At 43.7% G+C, this 25519-nt stretch overlaps 1 protein-coding gene across 1 annotated transcript in view; it reads right to left on the reverse strand.

Moving 5' to 3' along the window:
- Nucleotides 1-10890: 10890 nt before the first annotated feature.
- The window catches only part of LRFN1 (leucine rich repeat and fibronectin type III domain containing 1), a 209339-nt gene continuing 194710 nt past the window's right edge, over nt 10891-25519 (reverse strand). Inside the window, exon 4 of the mRNA XM_040404862.1 lies at nt 10891-11734. Within this exon, the coding sequence (XP_040260796.1) occupies nt 10891-11734 (844 nt within the window). The remainder of the gene's footprint in view (nt 11735-25519) is intronic.

A 25519-nucleotide genomic window follows, 5' to 3' on the forward strand; every position in this document is an offset into this window, starting at 1 on the left:
ATTCTCTTCTGCTCAGCCACAAAGATATTCATGAGGTTGATCTCTGATGTTGGTTGATAAGACTTTGCTTGGTCTTGGTCATTTCACACTGAAGTATTGCATTTATTAAATGATATGCAGTATATGAAAGAAATCTTGCATATAGTAAGCAAGTCATATGGGAGTAATTTCTTAAATAAAGAATGCCAAAAAATGTGGGTTTTATGACATTTTTATGCCAAAATAAGTGTAAAGACTCTGGGTAAATGACCCCCAGTGTGTGCAATTGTGCTTTGCAGAGGATTAATCTAGTTGCCTATACCTACTTTTCAATTTTCCTTGCTTTGACTTTGCTACTGTATACCCCCTTATGAATTCTATATATGTGTCACCTGTTTCATGTGGCATTGTATTCTAAAAAGACATATATCCATCAGGTTTAACCTTTCTAAGACCTGGCTGTTTGATCCAGAGGGGAAAAAAATCTTTCCTGACTCCACAAAGTTGTCAAATAATTTATCTGGCTCCATTAAAACGTAATCTCTTGCCATAAGGTCTTTTTCACACATCAGTGAATCATGGACGTGTGCTGCCCATGGTCTCCACAGACCGTTCAAGCATCTAAAGCATCTATTGACTTTAATGAGTGTATTCGCACATCAATGTTTTTTCAAAAGACTGTGGATCTGAGGTGACACCACGGGAGCATGCCTTTTTTTTTTGTCCCTGATTACAGATCCCTCACGCACATTATAGTTTATGGGTCTGTAGTCTATAGGGCACAACATGGATGCCATCTGTGTTTGGTCTGTGACTTTCACAGACCATTGGTTGGAGATGCTCAGGAGACTACAGTAATTTTCAGCCTAGCAGGGTCTGTGGAATACGGATGACACACGAAGAGCAAAGAACGGACACACAGACTCAACACGGATGCTTTAGGGACATGTTCATGGATGAACCACTGATCATCTTGTCAAAGATGTCATTAAGGACATGGACGTGTGAAATAGACCTACCATAACTATCAAAATTATCAGTCATGAGATAAAGCCATTAACAATTTTGAATTTCTTTCATTTTCTCTGCCATTAGCATAGTTGCCAACATCCTTAAATTTGCCTGGACTGTCCTTAATTTTCAGAGACAGTCCCGCAAACTCGGGATCACCCGGACTCGAAATGGGCATAAGCCATGCCAATAAGTGAGAGGCCCTGATTGCTTTGGGGCATTCTCAAGGGCAGAGCTTCCATGTCCCTACTATGTTGGCAAGTATCTATTACTAAGTACCTTTTCTGGTAGTCTTTTTATAAACTGACTGCTCTACTTGTAAAGAACCCTTTTTCTATACTGGGAAGTAAACCGCCTTTCCTCCATATTAGAAGAGGTTCTCTGATCCTTTATTCTTTGACCTTGTATATATTTCTAAATGTTAATAAGATCACCTCTATGAGCAAGCCCAATTTTGCTAGCCTCTCATTTTAAAACTGACTTATCAACTGGTCACCCATCTTTCAACTCTCATCTTTCAAAACCTTGCCCCATTTATCAGAGGAGGCGATAGCAGAGAGGGTATAACAGTATATATGTAAAAGACAGGTGTGGGGGGGCACACTACAAAAGGGAACACCAAGCAACAAATTATTAATACGCTTTATTCCACTGGATTATGGTAAAGTCCTAAAAACATACCCCTAAAATACAAATAAAATATAGACCATATACAAATCTATAAAAATGCACACAAGGGAATGACACGGTTAAATATCCAAATAGCAGCTAATCAACTTGAGCGGCACACCAATATTGTCCACAGTCGCAAAATGTCCCGTAGGTATCCAAATCTAGTGGATTAGTGTAACACAGTTCTTAATGGGAGACCCCAATCTAAGCCTGTGGGGCCCAATAGTTTGCTGGGTATGGCCTATGATAAACGGCTCACTACCGCTGCCACAATACCTGCACGTGCTGTCTCTGCTCAGACTCAGCTCGGTCTTACCGGTCTTCACTGCTAATCCTGCAGCGGTGGTATGGAAGGCCGCACACCCGCAGCGTCCCACGTGGTGTGCTTCCGCCTGCACGTAGCGTCCCACGTGACCGGGTATCCAAGGAGACCGGATGCTTTACTACTGTGACGTCAGTATTGTGCGACAGCTTTCACAGCGGCGCTGTTCAATTCACTTTATCTTCCTTTCTTTGCCGGCTTTGTTTTCTTTAGTATGCGGTGGATCAACGCTCACTCTAACTACCGCCAGACGCGTTTCGGGGTCCCTGAGGAAGGGGCGAGGGACCCCGAAACGCGTCTGGCGGTAGTTAGAGTGAGCGTTGATCCACCGCATACTAAAGAAAACAAAGCCGGCAAAGAAAGGAAGATAAAGTGAATTGAACAGCGCCGCTGTGAAAGCTGTCGCACAATACTGACGTCACAGTAGTAAAGCATCCGGTCTCCTTGGATACCCGGTCACGTGGGACGCTACGTGCAGGCGGAAGCACACCACGTGGGACGCTGCGGGTGTGCGGCCTTCCATACCACCGCTGCAGGATTAGCAGTGAAGACCGGTAAGACCGAGCTGAGTCTGAGCAGAGACAGCACGTGCAGGTATTGTGGCAGCGGTATTGAGCCGTTCATCATAGGCCATACCCAGCAAACTATTGGGCCCCACAGGCTTAGATTGGGGTCTCCCATTAAGAACTGTGTTACACTAATCCACTAGATTTGGATACCTACGGGACATTTTGCGACTGTGGACAATATTGGTGTGCCGCTCAAGTTGATTAGCTGCTATTTGGATATTTAACCGTGTCATTCCCTTGTGTGCATTTTTATAGATTTGTATATGGTCTATATTTTATTTGTATTTTAGGGGTATGTTTTTAGGACTTTACCATAATCCAGTGGAATAAAGCGTATTAATAATTTGTTGCTTGGTGTTCCCTTTTGTAGTGTGCCCCCCCACACCTGTCTTTTACATTCAATTTCCCACTCGGTCCTGAGGGTGGGACCTGGGGGTGAGCACCTTTTCCATATACTGAGGAGGTGAGCCGCTGTACTTCTTCTTTAACAGTATATATGTAGATGAGTTTTTTACTATCTTGCTTTATAAAATGTCTATGTGCTTTTGTAGCAGCTCCTTGGCATTGAGTAATGTCAAGCTTACAGATCATCAGAATATCCAACCATTTCTTCTCCTGCAATGTTTTCCCAAGCTGTATGGTAAGGTTTAATTTCCATGTTGTGGTAATGTGGTGAAAGAAAACCAAACCATTACCTGACCATCATAATATACACCAATCAGCCATAACAGTAAAGAGATATTCCAGTTGTTACAAGTCACCCCCTATCCACTATTGGTTCAGTGGGGGGTCCCACTGGGACCTGCATCCATCACAAGAACAGGACACCCCTCAGAGCCACCTTAAATAAATAAAGTGGTAAGATGATGGCCATGATGACTGTTGCTCCATTTCTCTATATGGAAGCTCCTTTAATAGTCTGGTGCTGTGTTCAGCTGTCTCAGGAGCTCCCATAGAGATGAATGGAGTGCTATGTACATTCTCAACCTGCTGATCCATTCATTTATAGGGGCTCTGATGGATACGTGGTCCCTATCCTCGTGATCAGTAGGGGTCTCAGTGGTAGAATAGGAGATAATGTGTAACAACCGGAATACCCCTTTAAAGCCATTGACAGGTAAAATAAATGACGTTGACTTTTCTTGTTACAATGGCTCTTTTCAACATGTGGGATATATAAGGTAGCGAGTGATCAGTCAGTTCTTGAAGTTGATGTATTGGAAGCAGGAAAAATGGGCAAGTGTAAGACCTAATTCACATGCCAGTTTTTGGTCTATGATTTCCATTGGTGATTTTAGGCCAAATCCACGAGTGAAACCTCCATAGTGATAAATTAAAAAAAAAAAATTGGCTCCCCACTGTTGATGCAAAACACTGCTTTGTGAATTAGGCCTAAGGGTCTAAATGACTTTGGCACAGACTAAATTGTGGACTGTTCCTGGTGTAATACCTACCAAAAGTGGTCCAAGGAAGTACCATCTGTGTACTGGAGACAGGTTCACCAGTGTCTAAAGCTCTTTGATGCACATCTGATCAATAAAGGCCCTACCTCACAACTTACAGGACTTAGGGGATTTGAAGGTGATGTCTTGATGCCAGATACCACAGGACAACTTCAGAATCACTGTAGAGTCCGTGCCTCAGTGGGTCAGAGGCAAGACCCACTGACTGATTGACGTAGTAAATAATAGACAGAGAGCTGTATTATCTCTCTTCTTCAGTATATAGATTTGTATACCTTTTACCTGTCGGTGAACTTTGTTAAGGACAATTTCAATACATTATTTCGACATGCTAACCAAACAGGTCCCAATGCACACCACATATAGACACCTATAGCGTAAACAACTCCTGACAGAGTAATATGAGACCATTTTTTTTCAAAGCTGGCCATCTTGTGCCATTCATCTTCAACCACGATGGAAGATAAGGAAGGTGCAGTACCCCAAATCTGGTGGTATCTGCAAATGTATATAGCTGTGTAGTGTAATGTTATGTATTATATGTTTTGACTATGTGTTCCAGCAAGAGGAAAGTATGGTTGCTAACGACCCTGTTTCTCCCCTCTTGGTGGGAGCGGGCTGGTCCTGCCTCCTGCCAGGAGGGGTAGTTCTAGTCTAGCTAGGGAGAGGAGAGGAATCACACATCAGAGCTCCTACTCCTGGGAACCAGAGATTCTTCTCCTGCAAGACCAACATTCCAGAAAGATCATCAAGATCTGCTTCCAAAAAGCATCAGTGAAACAAGTCAGCAGAGTCAACAGAAAAATACTGCAAGGTGAGGGACTACGGCTCAGACAACCATCACCTATACCACCACTAGGCCAGACAAAACTCAAGTCTGAATCTTACACTGGACACCTATACCCACAAGTGCCTGCTAGTGCCAAATCTATACCTCATCAACTGGTGCCAGAAGCTGAAGTTTGTATTCAATACTGCTGGAATAAGTTATATTAGTAAAATAAGACTGTTATACGTTCACTTCTGGCCTGATACTTTAAGCTACATTCCCGGCCTGAGAGAGTACACCGTGACACAACACCTCATCAGGACCATTACCACTCCCATCTTCTTCAACGGCTCCTCACCATATGTGAAATTGTATTAAGTGGCAGGGAAAATCAAGGGGACACATTTGATTTCCACCTCGTGTGTCACACAAGTATGAGCGCACTCTCAAATCTGGTTGGGCTCTACTCATAAAGTATGAAGAGTGAGAATCTGCATTAAAAAGGATGCCAAAAGACCTAAAATATACAGTGTACGCACAACATCATTACTGGCTGCACCGCACCTCATTCTCATCTGTCACTGTGTACGAGGGGGATGAGGTATTGGTAGATAGTCTCTAAAGCGCGACACCCCTCCTCAATGCTAAGAGCAGCGATGTCAACGAGGAAGATCTGTTTAGAATTCAAAGCGTACAGTGCCCGTGTTTGCTTTCCTTAATGTAAGAACCTTGCAGCTGTCAGGAGATGAAGAAAAGGAGGGAGGAGAAAGCAATGGACGACACTGAGCACAAGGGATGGTAGACGTGGAAGATCAGTAGCTAGAAACGCAGAGAAAAAGATGCTCGGAAGGGGTGAGGGGTGAATAGCAGGTGAAGGAGAAGGAGCGGAGATAACCGCATAAGAACTGGGCAGAGCTGCTGTCTCAAGTGGCCGTCAGACAGCTGTTTTGTTAGAGAAGTGATTAGTATTAAGCACTCTGCTGGGCTCAGGGCATATGGGATGTAAGGAAAGATTTTCTTCCAGTTTTTGTTCTAATTATTGGGCTCGGGGAGAAGCGATCACATATAATGATGCTGGATAGAGCAGTAGACTAACCTTCCACTCTGCCCACCCCTCCTCGGAGATCCTTCTTACCCTGCCCCTCTTGTCACCTTACTTTGTTCTTACACCCTTTTATCCTTGGCACCATCTTATGCCGGCACCTCTCTCTTTCCTCCTATTACTGCCGCCCATCTCTTAATATTACCAAGTTCTCATACCGCACACTGCTGACCACCATGTTCTGTTCATATATTATTCATACTCATAAAGAGATGAAGCAGAGATGAATCTGTCAGCTTCTTTTATGAACTGAGATAACCCAGGTTAAAGGGAATGTTACGTCCTGGACACAGCGGCAGGCTGTGTGCTTTATGGCTGCTGCAGTGAATGGAAGTTAAAGGTTTTCTTTTGGGATTTTAATATTGATGAGCTATCCTCAGGATAGGTCATCAATATTAGATTGGTGGGGGTTCAACACCCGACACCCCTGCCGATCAACTGTTCAAGTGAGCGCTGCCTTCCGTTCATTGCTTACCTGCTCCACTTTGACATTGCAGTGACATTTACTTCTTGTAGTTAAACCTGATCGCCACTGTGATGTTGACACTGAGCAGTGAGGATAGGTCATCAGTATCAAAATCCTGGAAAACCCCTTTTACGGATGGAAACAGGGGCTGGGCCCCTTAGAAAATCTTTGAATACCCCCTCCCAAGCTACTTCCATCCTAATCAAGACTGCCTATTTAGTTATACCCCCTTAGTGCCCCTTCATAGTAGAATGCTTCCTTAATGCTCCACACAGTAGGATTCCCCTTTAGTGCCCCCCACACAGTAGTTATGTCTCCTTACAGTAATGTCTCCCCCTTACAGTAGTGCTGTCCTCTTTGTATCCCCCTACAGTAGTGATGCCCCCTTAGTGCCCACCTTACAAGAGTTCTACTCACTTGCTGCCTTCCTTACTGTTGTACTGATCCCTTACAGTTGTGCTGCCCCATTACTACCTCCCTTACAGTAGTGCCCCCTTTAGAGTGGTGCTGCCCCTTTAGTTCCCTCCCTACAGTAGTGCTGCCCATTTACAGTAGTGCCGCCCCCTTAAAGTGGTACTCCTCCCATAGTCCCACCCATTACAATTATGGAGCCCCTGCAGTGTTAATAAAATATGGTCATCCTCACATAGCCTATTTCCTCCAATACATCATACTCTTCCCAGCACCAGGTGCGATGAGCTGAGCATGAGCGCGCACAGGCAGAAGGATGACCCACCGGGCAGTGCACTTTAGCAATCAGCCCAGCAGGCAAGATGGCGTCCCGGGTCTGGCTGCTGTGTCTGTCATCCATTATGGCCTGGGCCTCGCTTGCCAGTACACACAAACAGTAATCATTACTATGTGTGTTCTACCAGGCAAGGCCCTAAACTGACTGCCAGGCTTCCTGCTAATGAGGTTCCGGTAGCAGCCGCTACTGCTGTTATGGTGGTAGTTCCACCCCTGTGCAGAAAAGTGTCCATAGACTAATACAGTCTCAAGGAAATGATACAGTACAATCAATCCCTAAAGACCAGGCAGTGGCAGGAAGGCTGCAAACCAAGCCTTGTCCATGTGTGTAATGTTCTATCCTGCTTTATCTAGTCCTTTAATAGACCTGTCATTTGTCATAAAATCTTCCACGTTCCTCAGTGGTGGTGCACCGCTGAATAAAACATTCTTGGTTAAATACAGATGCTGAAAACCAAAGCATAGCATGACATTCCGGGGGCCTCCCACTTACCAGGTGCGATTTATAAAGCTGGCATCTTCTTATGCGAAGAGGAACCTTTAGGTTCCCCTCAGTTACGAGGGCTCCAACGTAGCAACACTTCCTAAAACCACATTATTGCACACATAGTAATATTAAAGTTTGGGCTGAAAAGAAGTACAAACAATTAGCTTCAACTAGTCAGCCCTAAACGTAGATAAAGATAACCAAATCAAACAAATTATTAGACTTGCTATTAGACTTTGTCATTTATTTATTGAAGAAAATGATAAAATATCACATGTCTGTGAGTGGCAAAAATATGTGAACCTTGAGGATTAGCAGATCATTTAAAAGTGAAAGTACAGTCAGGTACTTGCAATCAATAGGATGACAATCAGATGTGATTGGGCGGCCTGTTTTATTTGAAGAACAGGGATTTACCGAAGTCTGAACTTGACAACACATGTTTATGGACATGTATCATGGCACAAAAAAGTTGTTTTCTGAGGATCTCAGAAGAAGAGCTGTTAATGCTCATCAGGCTATAAAAGGTTACAAAACCATCTCTAAACAGTATGGGCTCCACCAATCCACAGTTTTACACAGATTGTGTAAAAATCAAGGCAATTCAAGAACATTATTACCCTTACCAGGATTGGTTAACCAACAAAGATCACACCAAGGACATGTAATAGTCAGCAAAGTCACAGAGGAACCCAAGCTAACCTCTAAGCAACTTAGACCTTTCTCACATTAGCTACTGTTAATTTTCATGAGTCCATCATCAAAAGCACACTGAACAACAATGGTGTGCATGACAGGATTGTAAGCTGCTGCTCTCTGAAAAAGAACATTGTTGCTCATCTGCAGTTTCCTAAAGATGACATGTAAAAGCCATAAGGCTATTGGAACAAAGTTTTGTGGATAGTTGGGACCACAATAGAACTTTGTGGTTTAAATGAGAAGCGTTATGTTTGCAAAAAGGAACACATTGCATTCTAGCATTAAAAAAAAACCGACGATGACAGCTAGTCATCATTGATGGAACAATGAATTCTGAATTGTGTGAAAATCTGATGTAGTTTTAGGTCAAATTTATGGAGAAATATAGAAAAATGTGTTCACAACATTTCAAGCCTCACTCTAGTTGCACTCTCTGCTCTGCTACATATTTAGTAACTAGAGATAAGCAAATTTTTTAAAAGTTCGATTCGGCTGATTCGCCGATATTCACAAAAAAATTTGCTTTGTGACGAATTACTTCGTCACGAAGCACATTTTTTTGTAAGTAGCGGGTGCAATGACAGAGAGCTGCGATAGCGCCGCCCCGTCATTGTACCCCTCAGATGCCGCTTTCATACATGATTGCGGCATCTGAGTGTAAAATTAACAATTAAAAAAACAATGAAATCAAACTTACCGCCTCCGTTTGCTCGTGACGTGGCGGCTGCCACCATCTTGCTTGAAGACCTCGGCCGAAATCCTGTGCGGCCCGAGATTACGTCATCACACCGGCTGGCATGGTGACGTATGACGTCATCCCGCTAGCCGATGTGATGATGTAATCTCGAGCTGCATGGGATTTCAGGCGAGATCCCCGTCGCAAGCAAATGGAGGAGGTACTGTAAGTTAGAATTTGTTTGTTTTTTATACTATTTCAGGTTAAATCGATTCGCTGACATGAAGCACAAGGAAATTCGGCTTCTAGGCGAATCAAATTTATCCTAAAATTCGGATCGAATTCCATCGATTCGCTCATCTCTATTAGTAACCATTAGACATGAGCGAATTTCATGTTATGAAATTCATTCACGCTTCGTTTGGTGGTAAAAGCAGAATTGCGTTATCGATTCCGTTACCACGGACCATAACGCAATTTTATGACGGAATGCATAACGGAATGCCTTTAGAGGCATTCCGTTATTCATTCCGTCATAATAGAAGTCTATGACCTGCATAATGGATTCGTCCCGTTTCCGTCATGCAGGAGAGGGCTCCCCTGCATAACGGAAATGGGACGGATCCGTTTCGCAGCCTATAGACTTCTATTATGATGGAATAAATAATGGAATGCCTCTAAAGGCATTCCGTTATGCATTCTGTCATAGAATTGCGTTATGGTCCGTGGTGACGGAATCCATCACACAATTCTGCTTTTACCACCAAACAAAGTGTGAACGAATTTCATAACATCTCTAGTAACCATACGATAAAATTCCTTCTATAGGATTTAATCCATAGTGACTTAGTTGGCATCTTTTCCAGAGAAGAAATAAACACATCAGACACACAGGGCTGTCACAGAAAGGACTTTAATTTCCCACTGCACCCAACTGGCATTTCTCTCTCTCTCTCTGCAATTATATATGTGCTGAAGAGAGGGAGGGTGACACACGTTTTTAATGTAAAAACTTGTGCTTGTCAATTACAGATGATTTCTCTTCCTGCTAGGTCCCAGAAAGGCTCCTGAATTGAGTAACTCAGAACGGATCCAGACCAGCTAGATGTACAGACGGTATATTGTGTCAGGACCCAGACAACATGGTCAACAAAATCCCTCTAAGCTTTCCCTCTTTCCTCTTTGCAGACAGCCTGGTACGGTAGGTTTGGGTATCATGTCGTTTGTGCATATGTCCAGTTTCCCCCTGATGAACCAGCTTGTCCGTCTCCATTTACAAGAGAAGTCTCAGAGGGTTCCAGAAAGCTTGTGTGCTGGTCTCTCTCTTGGTTTAAGGCACTGCTTCAAGGGCTCAGCCTTCATGTACCACAACCCAAGCAGAACAATATCCCTCTAGATCCCCAAACCAGAGGAGGGAGGGGCTCACAAGATGTGGATCAGTTTTAGTTGGGGCAAGTTGGAGGAGCACGTCGAAAAATTCTTGGTTAGCTTTTGGTTATGATATGGTGTTTGTCTTATTCTGAATCTCATGGTACTGGGCTGTGGGCTCTAGAGAAACAGCATTAAGACTCTCAAAAAAAGCAGTGCCCATGTTTCTTCTTCAGTTAATGCATCATATACAAGTGTTTAATATATCTGTACACTTAGAGGAATCAATGAGATATTGTTATGATCTAGTACACCACCTATGACAACTACAAATACATGTATGTTGACCGGGTAAGAACGTGGATTATTTTCCCAAAAAATTCAAATATTTCTCAACACCTCCCAAAGTGGACAGAGATATTAAACATAGCTACACAATGCAGAATTTTGATAGAAAGGTTTGAGGTGCCCCTAAAATGATGGCTGAGACATTAGGTATCGTAGGAAGTGTTCCTCCATGTTACCTGCCCCTTCAAAGATTTTGTGAACAACTGTGCTATTCACACGGTGCTCTCTAGCATCCACTCTGTGCTGCTAAATGTGACTCTTCGATGACCAAGGTCAGCTTCTTGGGTGTGCAACTCCAAGGCGGACATGTGTCTCTTTGTCCGTGCCCTGCGAGGATAACTGTGGCTCTGGAACAGAGAGTAGTCTCCATCGAAGGAGAATCTATGTTGATAAGTCCTGGGAGGAGCTTTGGCCCCCACATGTGCCTGTCCTTCTGAAGTAATCAGACATAATGAGGTGGTGGAACCTAATGCGCTGGTCTCGGTCTGGTCTCCTGAGAGAGAAGACAAAAGAGCCACTGTTTGAAGATCACTAGATGTCTTAGTTCTCCTCTTGTCCATTTCCATTAGAGGAGCTGGAATAGGTGAACAAGGTTGGTTCTCCCCTTTACCAGGGTCTTTGCCATCCACTTGGGGCTCTTTGGAAGCTGGGGGCAATGGTTCATAGTTATTTTCTCCCAACTTGGCACAGGAATGAGCACAAGCCATGCCTTGTTGCCCATTTGTTTGGGAATATACATTACTGACCCTTGCTTTGCCACTTTCCTCCTGGCCACTGTACACTTTATATCGGATCATTAGGATGATGATAAACACCAACACAGAAGCCACAATGATTCCACCAATGATAATGATCATAGTGCCTCCAAGAAACTGGGTGTGGAGAGGTTGACATTGCGCACCTTCTTCTTTTGTGTTGAACTGGATACATCCCACCACTCGAGTAGCAGTTAGTGAAGTCATCCCGTCATCATAGACAGCCAGGACACAGAGGTCATACTCACGTCCAGGAGCCAAATCATTGACCAAGAAGCTTCGGTTACTCGGTGGGATCATCCTGGATGAAGAGAACAGAAACAAAAGTATGTTTTCAGAAGCTCAGAAAAAAACAAGTTCCAACACAAGATTACTACAGTATTACAGATTTATTTTTTGAGTCTCTCAATGTCAAGAAGTTTCTTCTTATATGTATGCAGGCTTGGATCACCGCACCAGAATACCAATAGATCCTCTGGTGGATCATGCTCTGACACAATAATGGGCTACAAAGGACTAGCAGAAGACAACCCCATTTACAACTAACTTTGTTACTGGTTACCAAGTCTATTTGTTATGTGATGATCAACAAAAACCCATTAGACCCTACTAATGATACAATTAAAACTATGTGTTATGGTGGCAGTCCGTGACCACCACGCTCCCTTCATGCTGGTTGGCACAGTCGCCTTGCTCACCTACTTCATAGCTGCAGCACTCCAGCGGTTGGATCCTACTGGCATCTTCCTCTTCCTGCCTGGCAGTCCCGGCTGCCAGAGTAGTGAGGCTTATTCCACACAGGCTGAGGTTTGCTTGTTGCCGGAAATGCATCTCTCTGCCCATAGGGCGTGCCCTCCCTCTGGCTCTTAAATGGCCAGCGTGTGTACACCCTCATTTTCCACAGCCAATGTCTGGTTACCCTGGGGTACTTTCCACAGGGGAAGGTACCTGAGCAATAGGTTCCCATTCACTAGTTTCGAGCTCCAGTGTGATGTGTTTGTTTTCCTGTTCCATGTACCGGATCTCTTCCTTTTCTCTGTACTGACCCTGAGCTGCCTGCCCTGACCTTAGCCTGTCTCTCCTGAACTCTCTATATTCTGTACTAATGTTTCTTGACCTCCATAGGTCAGCAGTCACTTGAACTGAGACTACTTTTAAGGATGTTATCTTTTGCTCCCCAGGAGCTCATCCATTAACCCCTATAGAGGGATCTGGACTTCACTGTAGGGAAACCATCAAGCCACTGCCCTTGGCATAGTCTCTGTTCAATTGACTGCTGACCCATGGGGGTCAGGTGACACCGGTACAGAACATAAAGGGATCAAGTGAAATCGTAGTCAGGGGCAGGCTGAGGTCAGGGCAGGCACAGTATGTGCAATCCAGTAAACAGTCTGAGGTCAGTGGAGGCAGCTCAGGAACATGGCACACCTCAGCAGGAAACTGGCAAACTAGAAACTATTGCTTAGGCACATTCTCACACAGGACTGTGCCTAAAGTAGCCAACGGGAACTAGCCGTTGGCTGGGAAAGATTAGGGTGCACATAAGGAATCTTTACGAGCCAGAGGGAGTATATGCCCTATGGGCAGAGAGAAGCATTGAAGGCAGGAAGCAGGGCTCAGCCTGCATGAAAGAAGCATCGCTCCTTCAGTGTCTGGGATTGGCAGGCAGAAAAAGGAAGCCATCAGTGAGACTGAGCCACTGCAGCTATGGAACAAGTGGGCAAGGTCCCTGCTGTGTCCTCGAGCAGGAGAGGAGCGGCTGTGGGCATGGACCACTGCGATAACAAGAATTAGACATCTTCTGTATAGATGGGGGATGGACCCCATTTCTTTTGATTGGTCCAAGGAAGCAGAGTCTGACATTGAGAAACTGTTAATATATTTTATACTTTAAAGAAAATTGGAATTGGGAAAACAAAGGAGGCAAGCAGGCTACCTGTTCCTCAAGATTGGGGGGTGACTCATGAAGGATCTCCATTCCACTCATTTCCCCCATCATAGTATACGCACAGTTTATATTTTCAAGGGAGCAAGTGACATTTAATGTTTTTTTAAGTATCTTTCAAGGCTCATTAAGCAGAATCGCTAAATATTTGTGGCCAGCTGGGAGTTTTTGTGCGGAAACCAGCAGAAAGACAGAGGACAGCAGAAAAAAATAAAAACCATGAGATTACGAGACTCTGAACACAATGCTGTCCATATGTGCAAGAACGATGATTGCACTCATCAAGAAAAGTGAACTTACGTATCACTTAACCTTTTATTATCTAAAGTTTCTGTTCCCAAATCGGTACCAAATCTACTATCTTCTCATAATATATTCAAAAAGATAAAAATAAGTATAATAAATTGTACCGTGCGTAATTGTGGAACACAATGAAAACCTGTGAAGTGCTTGGTGCTTGACTTGCAATAGGGAAAGAGAATGGAAGATAAAAACAATATAGATGTGGAAGATCGATAAATCACATGGGGTTGAGTTAGTGCAGTGGGCTGGTAAATGCACACATTGCAGTCAGCAGCCTAATTATGCTCTTTGGGTCTTTAGCAGTGTTCCTTTTGTTATTTTTGGTTTCATATACCCTATGAAAAGGAAACTTGGACCTCTGGATAGATATCTATTGATCTATAGGTAGTTCTATGTAGATGTCCTGGTCTTGTAAATTTCAGGCTCAGTTTGCACATGACAGATTTGCTTTTGGCAAATCCATTGTGTATTTACTTGAGGATCCGCAGTAGAAATCTGAGGCTTTCTGCCGCACATATGCAGTGGATTTGTCTGCAAAATCTTAAAAGGATTAGTCCCACTTAACGGAGCTAATCCGTGTGTGGCTAATCTGCAGCTTTTCCATGTGGGATCCGCAAGAAGAATGAACATGTTCATTCTTCTTGGGATGATGTTTTCTGCAGGGTGGACAAAAATTTGCCTGGATTTTATCCATTACATGTGAACGGGGCATAGAATCCCTCACTTGGTTGCACTGGATGCAGAACGTTAGCAGATGTGATGTAGATTTTGACATAGAGTCCGTGGTGAAATTTACTTCCAGTCCTGCATATCCTTCGGGTCCATTTAAACGACTGTAAGCCGTCCGCGCCCGTATGGCAGGTCCGCAATATACGGGCACTGGCTGTGTGAATGCTGTATTGTGGCGTGAACCCATTGGCTTAAATGGGTCCACAATCCGCAAAATGCGGAGAGGAGGCACGGATCAGAAGCCCTCAGAAGCGCTCCATGCCTTCGCACCTCCAAAGACAGGACATGACCCATCTTTAGCTGTATATTGCAGATCGCTGACCTATTCAAGTCAATGGGTCCATGCTGCAATATGGGATTCACACGGCCAGTGTCCATGCATTGTAGACCACAACTTGTGGTCCGCCACACGGGCATGGGCGGCTTACGTTCTTGTGAATGAGGCCTTAGGGTGAGTCCAGATCCTGCAGATTTTGTGCGAATTGGCACGAATCCTCAACAAATTACGATATTATAAATTGGGGATGGGATTTTGAAAATGATATCCCCATGTGGCCTGTTCGTAGTGGATTGGTGGTGAGATCCACAGCACATAAATTCCATTAGCCTAAAGCCTCGCGCACACACAAAGCCGTACATGGAGACATACAAATTTCCTGTGTGCAGGGCTACAAAAGAAAGTTTCAACTGTCGGTTGCAGACAATAAATTTCCATTCACTGACTCCAAGTATATATACAGTACAGACCAAAAGTTTGGACACACCTTCTCATTCAAAGAGTTTTCTTTATTTTCATGACTATGAAGGCATCAAAACTATGAATTAACACATGTGGAATTATATACATAACAAACAAGTGTGAAACAACTGAAAATATGTCATATTCTAGGTTCTTCAAAGTAGCCACCTTTTGCTTTGATTACTGCTTTGCACACTCTTGGCATTCTCTTGATGAGCTTCAAGAGGTAGTCCCCTGAAATGGTCTTCCAACAGTCTTGAAGGAGTTCCCAGAGATGCTTAGCACTTGTTGGCCCTTTTGCCTTCACTCTGCGGTCCAGCTCACCCCAAACCATCTCTCCTTCATGGTCAAATAGCCCTTACTTTCAAAGTTTTCCCAATTTTTCGGCTGACTGACTGCCCTTCATTTTTTTTTAAGTAATAATGGCCACTCGTTTTTCTTTACTTAGCTGCTTTTTTCTTGCCATAATACCAATTCTAAAAGTCGATTCAGTAGGACTATCAGCTGTGTATCCACCTGACTTCTCCTCAACGCCACTGATGGTCCCAACCCCATTTATAAGGCAAGAAATCCCACTTATTAAACCTGACAGGGCACACCTGTGAAGTGAAAACCATTTCAGGGGACTACCTCTTGAAGCTCATCAAGAGAATGCCAAGAGTGTGCAAAGCAGTAATCAAAGCAAAAGGTGGCTACTTTGAAGAACCTAGAATATGACATATTTTCAGTTGTTTCACACTTGTTTGTTATGTATATAATTCCACATGTGTTAATTCATAGTTTTGATGCCTTCAGTGTGAATCTACAATTTTCATAGTCATGAAAATAAAGAAAACTCTTTGAATGAGAAGGTGTGTCCAAACTTTTGGTCTGTACTGTATATATATATATATATATATATATATATATATATATATAAAATTTTATATTTATTATTTTATAACTTCTCAAAAATATTTTATCATTTATTATTTTATAGTTTTGCATTATTTGGTGCTTAAAGGGAGTCTGTCACCAAAATGTCACCTGCTGCACTGCTTACATAATGCTGTAGCACAAATAAACATGATTCTTATGACTCTAGGCTGTGCAATTTCTTTATTATTCCTATTGGAAATTATGAATAAATTGCTAGAAGTTTGCAAAGAAGGTCTAGATGGGTGTTACCAGTTGGGGTTTGTCCCTTCACAGTCTGACAATGACAGTACTGATGTCCGGGGAGGTGACAACTCCCCTTTAAGATTTGTTTTTGTTTCAGAGATCCGGCTGCCTGATATGGCCCAAATTCCGGCTGTCGGCTAGACAAAAAAACAATTGCATGCAGAGGAAAGAAGGGTGAGAGATGGGAAGGAGATAAGGGAGGGAATGTAAAAAAAAGGGGAGCAAGAAGGGAAGAAAAGAGAGAGAGGGTGGTAGAAAGTGTAAGAGAAAAAAGATGCGGGAACAGGGTTCACAAGGATGAGAAAGATAAGGAGTGTGAATGAAATTATGCAAGAGAGAGAAGAACGAGCCAGAGAAGGAAAGAAGTGGATGGAAAGTACGAGAAAGGAGAGAGGTGTAGAAATAAAGAGATGGCTTGAGATAAAGATGGAGAACAGAAGATGAGCAGAAGGGGTGGGGTTGGGGTCAGAAGGAGAGGACAGGGGAAAAAATTAAGAAATGGTTAAATATGGTTCCTATGGTAGCCCCGTGTCTCAATGGTGAGCACTGCTACATAAATCACAGCAAAAAGGTACACCACAATGATATGCAACTGACAACACTGGCTAATCCCTCAAGCTGATGTTAAGAACTGAGACTTTAGCCAATGTATTCCTGTCAGGAACCCATCGGAGCCCTTTTGCACCACCGTCAAGGTATCTCAGTGTGGCATGGGTTCCTACCACTAGACTACATACGGTGGAGGTGCTAGGGAGGTATGTGGGAGCTTGGCTGCAAGTTGTATCTTAGCACCTCTCAGACCGTGTTCACACACCGTAGGTAGTCTAGTGGTAGGAACCCATGCCACACTGAGATACCTTGACGGTGGTGCAAAAGGGCTCCGATGGGTTCCTGACAGGAATACATTGGCTAAAGTCTCAGTTCTTAACATCAGCCTGAGGGATTAGCCAGTGTTGTCAGTTGCATATCATTGTGGTGTACCTTTCGCAGTGATTTATGTATTTTTATATTCGCATCCATACATTATCCCATCTTGTGTAGGATGCTCTTGTGGTGCATGTGGTCCGCTGCCGACATCCTCCATTGTATGCATTTTTGCTGGGGATTGCCGTCAGCAACGGATCACATGTGGAGGAATTGCTCCCCCGGTTATAAACACGCCACAGTGTTTGGGGTTTTTGAGCATTTCCTCCCATTTAGGCCACTTTATTTCAGTTATTTTTCTTGATATGTTTAGAATGTGCCATTGTGTACTGCTGGTAGCATTCTTCTGCGCCTGGTAGCCTGTGTCACGTGGCCTGTTATAGGTGGGGCTTACAGCCTTATCATCTCTACCACTACCTGAGTGATCTCACTATGGAGGTATATGGGAGCTTAGCTGCAAGTTGTATCTTAGCACCTCTCAGACCGTGTTCACACACTGTAGGTAGTCTAGTGGTAGGAACCCATGCCACGCTGAGATACCATGACGGTGGTGCAAAAGGACTCCGATGTGTTCCTGACTGGAATAAATTGGCTAAAGTCTCAGTTCTTAACATCAGCCTGAGGGATTAGCCAGTGTTGCCAGTTGCATATCATTGTGGTGCACCTTTCGCAGTGATATTGTATTTTTATATTCGCATCCACACATTATCCCATCTTGTGTAGGATGCTCTTGTGGTGCATGTGGTCCACTGCCAACATCCTCCATTGTATGCATTTTTGCTTCGGGATTGCCATTAGCAACGGATCACATGCGGAGGAATTGCTCCCCCGGTTATAAACATGCCACAGTGTTTGGGGTTTTTGAGCATTTCCTCCCATTTAGGCCACTTTATTTCAGTGAGCACTGCAACCTTGCAGAACTGCGGTCCTGGGTTAAGATCTGACCATTGACAACGTCTCCATGACGTTTGTTGGTTTCCCTGTGTTTGTACAGGTTTCCTTTGGGTACTTTTGGTTTCCTAAAACCCTCCAAAAACATACTGCTAGATTAATTTGGAATTTAGATTGTGAGCCCCAATGGGGACATAGACCGATATGATGACAGCGTGCAGTCTGCGGGAAACGTTGGTGCTTTATAAATGAATATAATAAAGTATAGGGAGATGAGCAGAAAGAGAGGGAGGGATGAAAGTGGAAGCGGAAAATAGATAAATAAGGAGGAGGATAGAGTAAAAGATAGAGCCATAGAATTGAGTGGAGGGAGATGAGAGAGAGTATGGGCTCTCTTACATGGGCTGATGCTCAGGAATGAACGATGCTCGTTCCCACCACGTGTAAACATGAGAAATGTGTAGGGGGGCACACAACTGGAGTGCGTTGGCAGTTCAACATATGTATAATCAAGAGAAACGCCATGTGGCCCAAGAAAACCCCCAATAAAGCGCACCTCCACCAATTATAAAACCAATACTTCAATTTTATTAGGCTACAAAGACATACAAACAAAGTTAAAAATTGTATAAAATAGACCGTGAGCTGGTGTCAAATAAAGCCAGCACGTATACAGTCCCCACCAATAGCCACAAATGTGGACACAATATCGATAGTTTAAAAGAAGTAAACCATCAATGCATCTCAGGATATACAATTAGTAGTCAAGGATAATGTGGCATCAAAGCACCAATACCTGAGTAAAGTACATGGGTGAAAAAAACTATCCAGGTGGGTCTGAAGAAAAGAAAGTCGCCCAAAGCTGCTGCCTTTATTTGACACCAGCTCACGGTCTATTGTATACAATTTTTTACTTTGTTTGTTTGTCTTTGCAGCCTAATAAAATTGAAGTATTGGTTTTATAACTGGTGGATGTGCGCTTTTTGGGGGGTTTTCTTGGGCCACATGGCCTTTCTCTTAACCACTTGTAAACATGTCGCCGAACATCAGAAATTCAAGCTCGAAATCATCTGTTATCGGCAGCGCATTGCCCCGAGTATGTACACAGGGGATGTGCTGCCGACAAATAAAACTGTATCATGTGATGGATTGTGTGAAATCTGCTCATGCAAAACAGAGTGGGAGACATTTGGTTGCTAATACCAGACAGAAATAAAATCAGACAACTGAAGAAATGATGTTAAAATCTCTCCCCAGACATGAACAGCAGGGAAACCTCTCAGTTCTAATCTTAGGAGAATATAGCAAGTAATTTACATAAGAAAATAGAGAAACAGTCATCAACAACTAAAGTGACATTGACGGTAACAAAAAGTTACTTCAGAGCAGTTGTATACAGAATAAATTTTTAGTTTATAAGTTAATTTATTGTTTATTATATATTAAATTATTATTAGTATTATTACATAATTTATTTATGGTTTTTAAGAACTAATTCAAGGCTGTCTACCAAGGATTGTGGTTTCTGATGTAATCAATGCAACTGTAATATACATGTCAGAGATAAGACTGATGAGAAAGTTATAAAGGTGGGGAAATAACAGCCTTTAAGTAATTTTGGGGAGACATAGCCACAGCAGGGGTAATATTTAATTACAAATGGTCATTTAGATGGAGAGGTGACCATGTAATGTGGAGGTGGCCAAGTCAAGAGGTATAGCAATAGAGGTGGCAATTGTACTTGTGCCCAGAAGCTGAAAGGCACTTTATGGCCCCCCTACCACATAGAAAGACATCAGTATCCTATGTCAAACAGATATTGTACTAGCGCCCAAGATCTCCATGTTAGTCCTCTGGTGGGGTCTACCAAAGTAGGAGTCACTGTTATTTATCAGTTCTCTCTTCTGGTTCATGAAAGATCTCATCGTTATGATGTGATTGTCCTTTTGCAAACCATACAGTGCTATACTGCTCTCCAGAATACCAGAAGATCCTACTGGTGGACCTAGGGCCTGGCGCAATAATGGGTCCAGCAGGAGATAACTCCATTTGGATCTGACTTTAGAGAAATCATTGATCACTAGGGCCTATTTCTTTTGGGAAAATTCACAAATAATCTATTAGATCTTATTAATGATACATACTGTTTGTAAGATGATAACAAGGGGACGGTTGGGCCCTTCTGGTGAGCTAAGGGAACCCGAGTCTGAAACAGTTGGGCAGAATTAGGTCTAGTGCCCAAATTCTCTGATAACCATGGAGACAAACTGAAACCTTCTCTGGAAATATTTTCCTATTAAATAGTCACAGTATCGTATCATAAATTAGATTGGCTCCAATATCCTATGCACTATCTCTGGTTAAACACCGTACACTTTGCTCTGCCTTGCATCTACATGTTAAGCAGATTTTATTCTTCTGTAATATTTATCTAGGGTAAATATTACCTCTCTGTACTGCTCAGCAAACCTGAATTGTCCCCTTATAAACTGTTTGCAGTGTGTGACATGCTCTTTACACCTGAGGGAAACTCATTACAGTGATGTTGGGCAGAAGACCGACTTTATTTTACCGGTTCTCCCGTAACTACGCATTCTTCGATGGTAAGAAATATCTAGAGTAATAATAGGAGCTAGAGATGGCCTTGCGGTTCACCCGGCGGCCGCTTCGCGGCGAACTTTGCTCGTTCGAGATTCGCCGAGCATGCGAACATATGGAGATGTCCGCCGGTGCCATATTCTTTTACATTGTGAAGAACCTTGACCCATGACACATCCATCAGGTGGTACAGGACAGCCAATTGAGACGTTTCAGCACATGGACATACCCCCTACCTTATAAATAAACCTGATCTGGCCGCCATTTTACATTCAGTCTTTTGCCAGTGTAGGGAGAGGTTGCTGTGTGGAGCAGGGACAGGCTGTTAGGGACACCAAACGCTAGCTAATAGGGCCACAAAAGTCCTTTTAAGGACTGGTATAGGTGTGCTATCTATAGGTGTGACATACTGAGGGGCGTGATATACTTATACTTTCTAACATAGAAAGTATATTATAGTGCATTTGTATTGTGCAGCAGTTGTGTGCGGTTCTGCTGCGATACTGCAGGTATATAGAAGGACAAACACTATTGGAAGAAATAATTTCTACTGGTGTGATATACCAGTTGCCCCCCCAATAAAACTGGATGAAGCAGGGATTTTATATACCAATAATATACGTTCTATATAGTGCATTTTGTAATTCAATAAAATATAATTTTTTGTATTAGTACCTGTGAGCTTAAATTTTTGTAGGTTTTGTGTTTTGTTATAGGAGCTGGTACCCTCATATTTCTCTAATTGTTGGCCCGTTGAATTTGCCGTAATATGTATTACATATACTAACTGTAGGTTGGCATGTGGGCCAGCGTTGGTCTTGCGTTTATATTTATTCATGGTGTGATATACCAGTTGCCCCCCCAAAAAACTGATTGAAGCAGGGGTGTTATATACCAATAATATACTTTCTATATAGTACATTTAGGTAGTGCAGCAGTTGTCTGCGGTTTTGCTGCGTTACCTCAGCTCACAGAGTGACAAACGCAATTGGAACCAATAATTTCTACTGGTTTGAAATACAGCACCAGTTGCCCCCCCCCCCCCCCAAAAAAAAATGGAAAAAACTGGGCTACAGTAAAATTGTTATTCAGTGACCGCATAATGTACCTCGAGCCACATAATCAGAATTTGTTTTATGTCAGGTGAATGCCTAATTTTTAAGGCCCGTACTCCTGTGGCCTAAAATACAAATTTTCTAGGCTCTAACAGAGCACATTTCAGAGAATTTCCCTTTAAGACGCATAAAAATGTCCCCTGATTAAGATACATATTTTTTGTTGGAATTTTTGCCATTGATCCCCCTCTGGTATGTCACTGTCCATGTTGTGGGACTATTTGTACACTTCTACTAAGTATTTGGTGGCTGCAAATATAAGCTGAAGGTTTTTCAGGTTCGCCTGCCATTAAAGTGAATGGGGCGCGTTTGTGAACCGTCGCGGCCGATATTCGTCCATCACTAATAGGAGGCACTCATACTCAAGAACAGAAAAAAGTTGCTACTAGGAGTAGAGATGCGTGAATTGATACTAAACAAATTGAATTTGCTTTGAATTTGCCACAAATTAACACTGTCAGCCATCCATTTACCCATAGTTATATATGTCGCTGTCACTTTGACATTACTAATGCTGTCTTGGTGTTAAAGAGATTTAAAGCAGTTGGATACCGCCCTGTGAGACCTCAGAGTGTCATGCATGACTTTTCAGGGCAATCGAGGAACTTTTGATTTTCAGATTGTATTGTAATTACAGACATAGTTAATGCAAACAATGTTTCAATTTTTCCTCTTACTCTTCCCACTTTTCCACAACCTCCTGAAATACCCCCACATCCATTCACCCAGCAAGGAACTATTCATCTCTCCCTCCATCTTACCTTCTCATCTGACCGCTTGCACAAACCTGTTTGCCAACATAAAACACTTCCTTCCCAAACACACACAGATACCTCCTGCCCTCTCCTATTCTCACCTATTAACACTTTCTCTGCTTCTCCTTTTGCTGGTGATATCTCTCCAAATCCAGGCCCCCCTCAGCAAATCCCCACTATCACCTCCATGTCCCACTACAAATCTCCTTCTACAAATTTCTGCAACCCCTTAAACCTAATAACCATTCCTGTGACCCCTGCTCCTTTGGTTCCTCTTGCAGGAGCATTATGGAATACACGCTCTGTCTGTAACAAACTGTCCTACATTCATGACCTCATCATCTCTCAAAACCTTTCCTTTCTGGGTCTCACAGAAACATGGCTGACACCCTCTGACACCTCCTCCCCTGCTGCACTCTCTTATAGTGGATTTCATTTCACTCACACCCCCGCCCCGGCTGCAAACATGGTGGAGGAGTTGGTCTTCTATCAGACACCTGCTCCTACAGCCCAACTTCACTGCCACCCTCCATTACGCTCACCTCATTTGAAGTACACTCTGTTCACATCTACTCTTCCTCCAACCTTCAAGTAGCCGTCATTTACCGCCCCCCAGGCCCAGCCACCATCTTTCTTGACCACTTTAACACCTGGCTACTACACTTTCTTTCTGCCGACATCCCCACTATCATCATGGGTGACTTCAACATCCCTATTGACACCTGCCACTTGGCCGCCTCTAAACTCCTGTCACTCTCTTCCTCCTTCGGCCTATCACAGTGGTCTTCAGCTCCCACCCACAGAGATGGTCACACTCTGGATCTTATCTTTACCCGCCTCTGCTCCCTATCTAACCTTTCTAATTCGCCTCTCCCCCTATCTGACCACAACCTACTCACCTTCTCTTCATTGGTCTCTTCTGCTGCTTCCCCGGTCCACACACTAGCACACCCCCGCAGGAACCTTAAACATCTCGACTTTCGCTTGCTTTCTGACTCTCTTCTCCCACTCTCTACCATCTGTTCCCTCCAAGACCCAGATGCTGCCACCACCCAAATAACAACACAATAAGTACAGCTCTGGACACTTTTGCCCCCCTCACCCACAAAAAAAACCCAAAAATTAACAGACAACCCTGGCACACCAACCTGACCAAAAAACCCAGACAAGCTTCCAGGGCTGCTTAGCGGCGATGGAAGAAATCACATTCTAAAGTTTATTTCACCGCATACAAGCAATCCCTCCTCATATTCAAATCCTCACTCGCTGATGCAAAACAGGCCTACTTCTTGTCTCTCATATCTTCCCTGGCCCACAGCCCTAAACAACTTTTTAGCACTATTAACTCCCTTCTCCATCCCCCAGCACCCCCATCCTCTCCTCTCTTCTCAGCTGAGGACTTTGCCAAATATTTCAAACAAAAGATAGTCAACATCAGAGAAAGCTTCACTACACAGTCCCCACAGACCCTCTACACAACTGCTCGGTCCTCTTCTCCCAAAACCCGCTTCTCCACCATTACAGAGGAAAAACTCTCCACTCTACTCTCCAGATCACATCTCACCACCTGTGCACTTGACCCAATCCCATCCCACCTAATCCCTAACCTCACCACAGTGTTTATCCCAGCCCTAACTCATCTCTTCAACCTATCACTAACGTCTGGTGTCTTCCCCTCTGCTTTTAAACATGCTACCATTACACCCATCCTCAAAAAGCCTTCACTTGACCCATCTTCTTTGTCCAGTTATCGCACCATATTACTTCTTCCGTATGCCTCTCACCTCTCCTCCTGCTCCCTCTTTGACCGCCTACAATCTGGCTTCCGACCCCACCACTCGACTGAGACTGCCCTTACCGAAGTCACCAATGACCTACTGACGGCCAAAACCAGGAAACAATACTCTGTCCTCCTTCTCCTCGACCTGTCCTCTGCCTTCAACACTGTTGACCACTCCCTTCTGTTGCAAACTCTCTCATCTCTTGGCATCACTGACCTGACCCTCTCCTGGATCACATCATACCTTACAGACCGGACGTTTAGCGTCTCCCACTCCCGCACCACCTCCTCGTCTTATTCCCTCTCTGTTGGTGTCCCGCAAGGCTCTGTCCTAGGACCCCTGCTCTTCTCTATCTACACTTTTGGCCTGGGACAGCTCATAGAGTCCTATGGCTTTCAGTATCATTCCTACACTGATGACACACAAATCTACCTCTCTGGTCTAGACATCACCACCTTACTATCAAGAATCCCACAATGTCTATCTTCTATATCATCCTTCTTCGCCTTTCGCTTTCTAAAACTTAACATGGATAAAACAGAACTCATCATCTTTCCCCCATCTTGCTCAACCCCCCCAACAGACCTATCTATCACAATCAATGACTGCACACTCTCCCCAGTCAACCAAGTCCGCTGCCTTGGAGTGACCTTGGATTCTGCCCTTTACTTCTGACCAAACATCCAAGCCCTTTCCACCACCTGCCACCTCCAACTCAAGAACATCTCCCGCATCCGTGCTTTCCTTAACTTTGAATCTGCGAAAATGCTTGTACATGCCCTCATCATCTCCCGCCTAGACTACTGCAACACTCTCCTCTATGGCCTTCCATCTAGCACTCTCGCACCCCTCCAATCTATCCTCAACTCTGCTGCCCAACTAATCCACCTCTCACCCTATTACTCCTCTGCCTCTCCCCTTCTGCCAATCCCTTCACTGGCTCCCCATTGCCCAGCGAATTCACTTCAAAGTACTAACAAATACATACAAGGCCGTCCATAACCTGTCCCCTCCCTACATCTCTGAGCTACTGTCCCGATACATCTCTACACGCACTCTCCGATCCTCACAAGACCTCCTTCTCTCCTCTCCTCTTATCGCCTCTTCCCACAATCGACTCGAAGATTTCTCCCAAGCATCCCCCA

The sequence above is a fragment of the Bufo bufo genome, chromosome 8, assembly GCF_905171765.1.
Source record: "Bufo bufo chromosome 8, aBufBuf1.1, whole genome shotgun sequence".
In the NCBI taxonomy this organism is placed as follows: domain Eukaryota; kingdom Metazoa; phylum Chordata; class Amphibia; order Anura; family Bufonidae; genus Bufo; species Bufo bufo.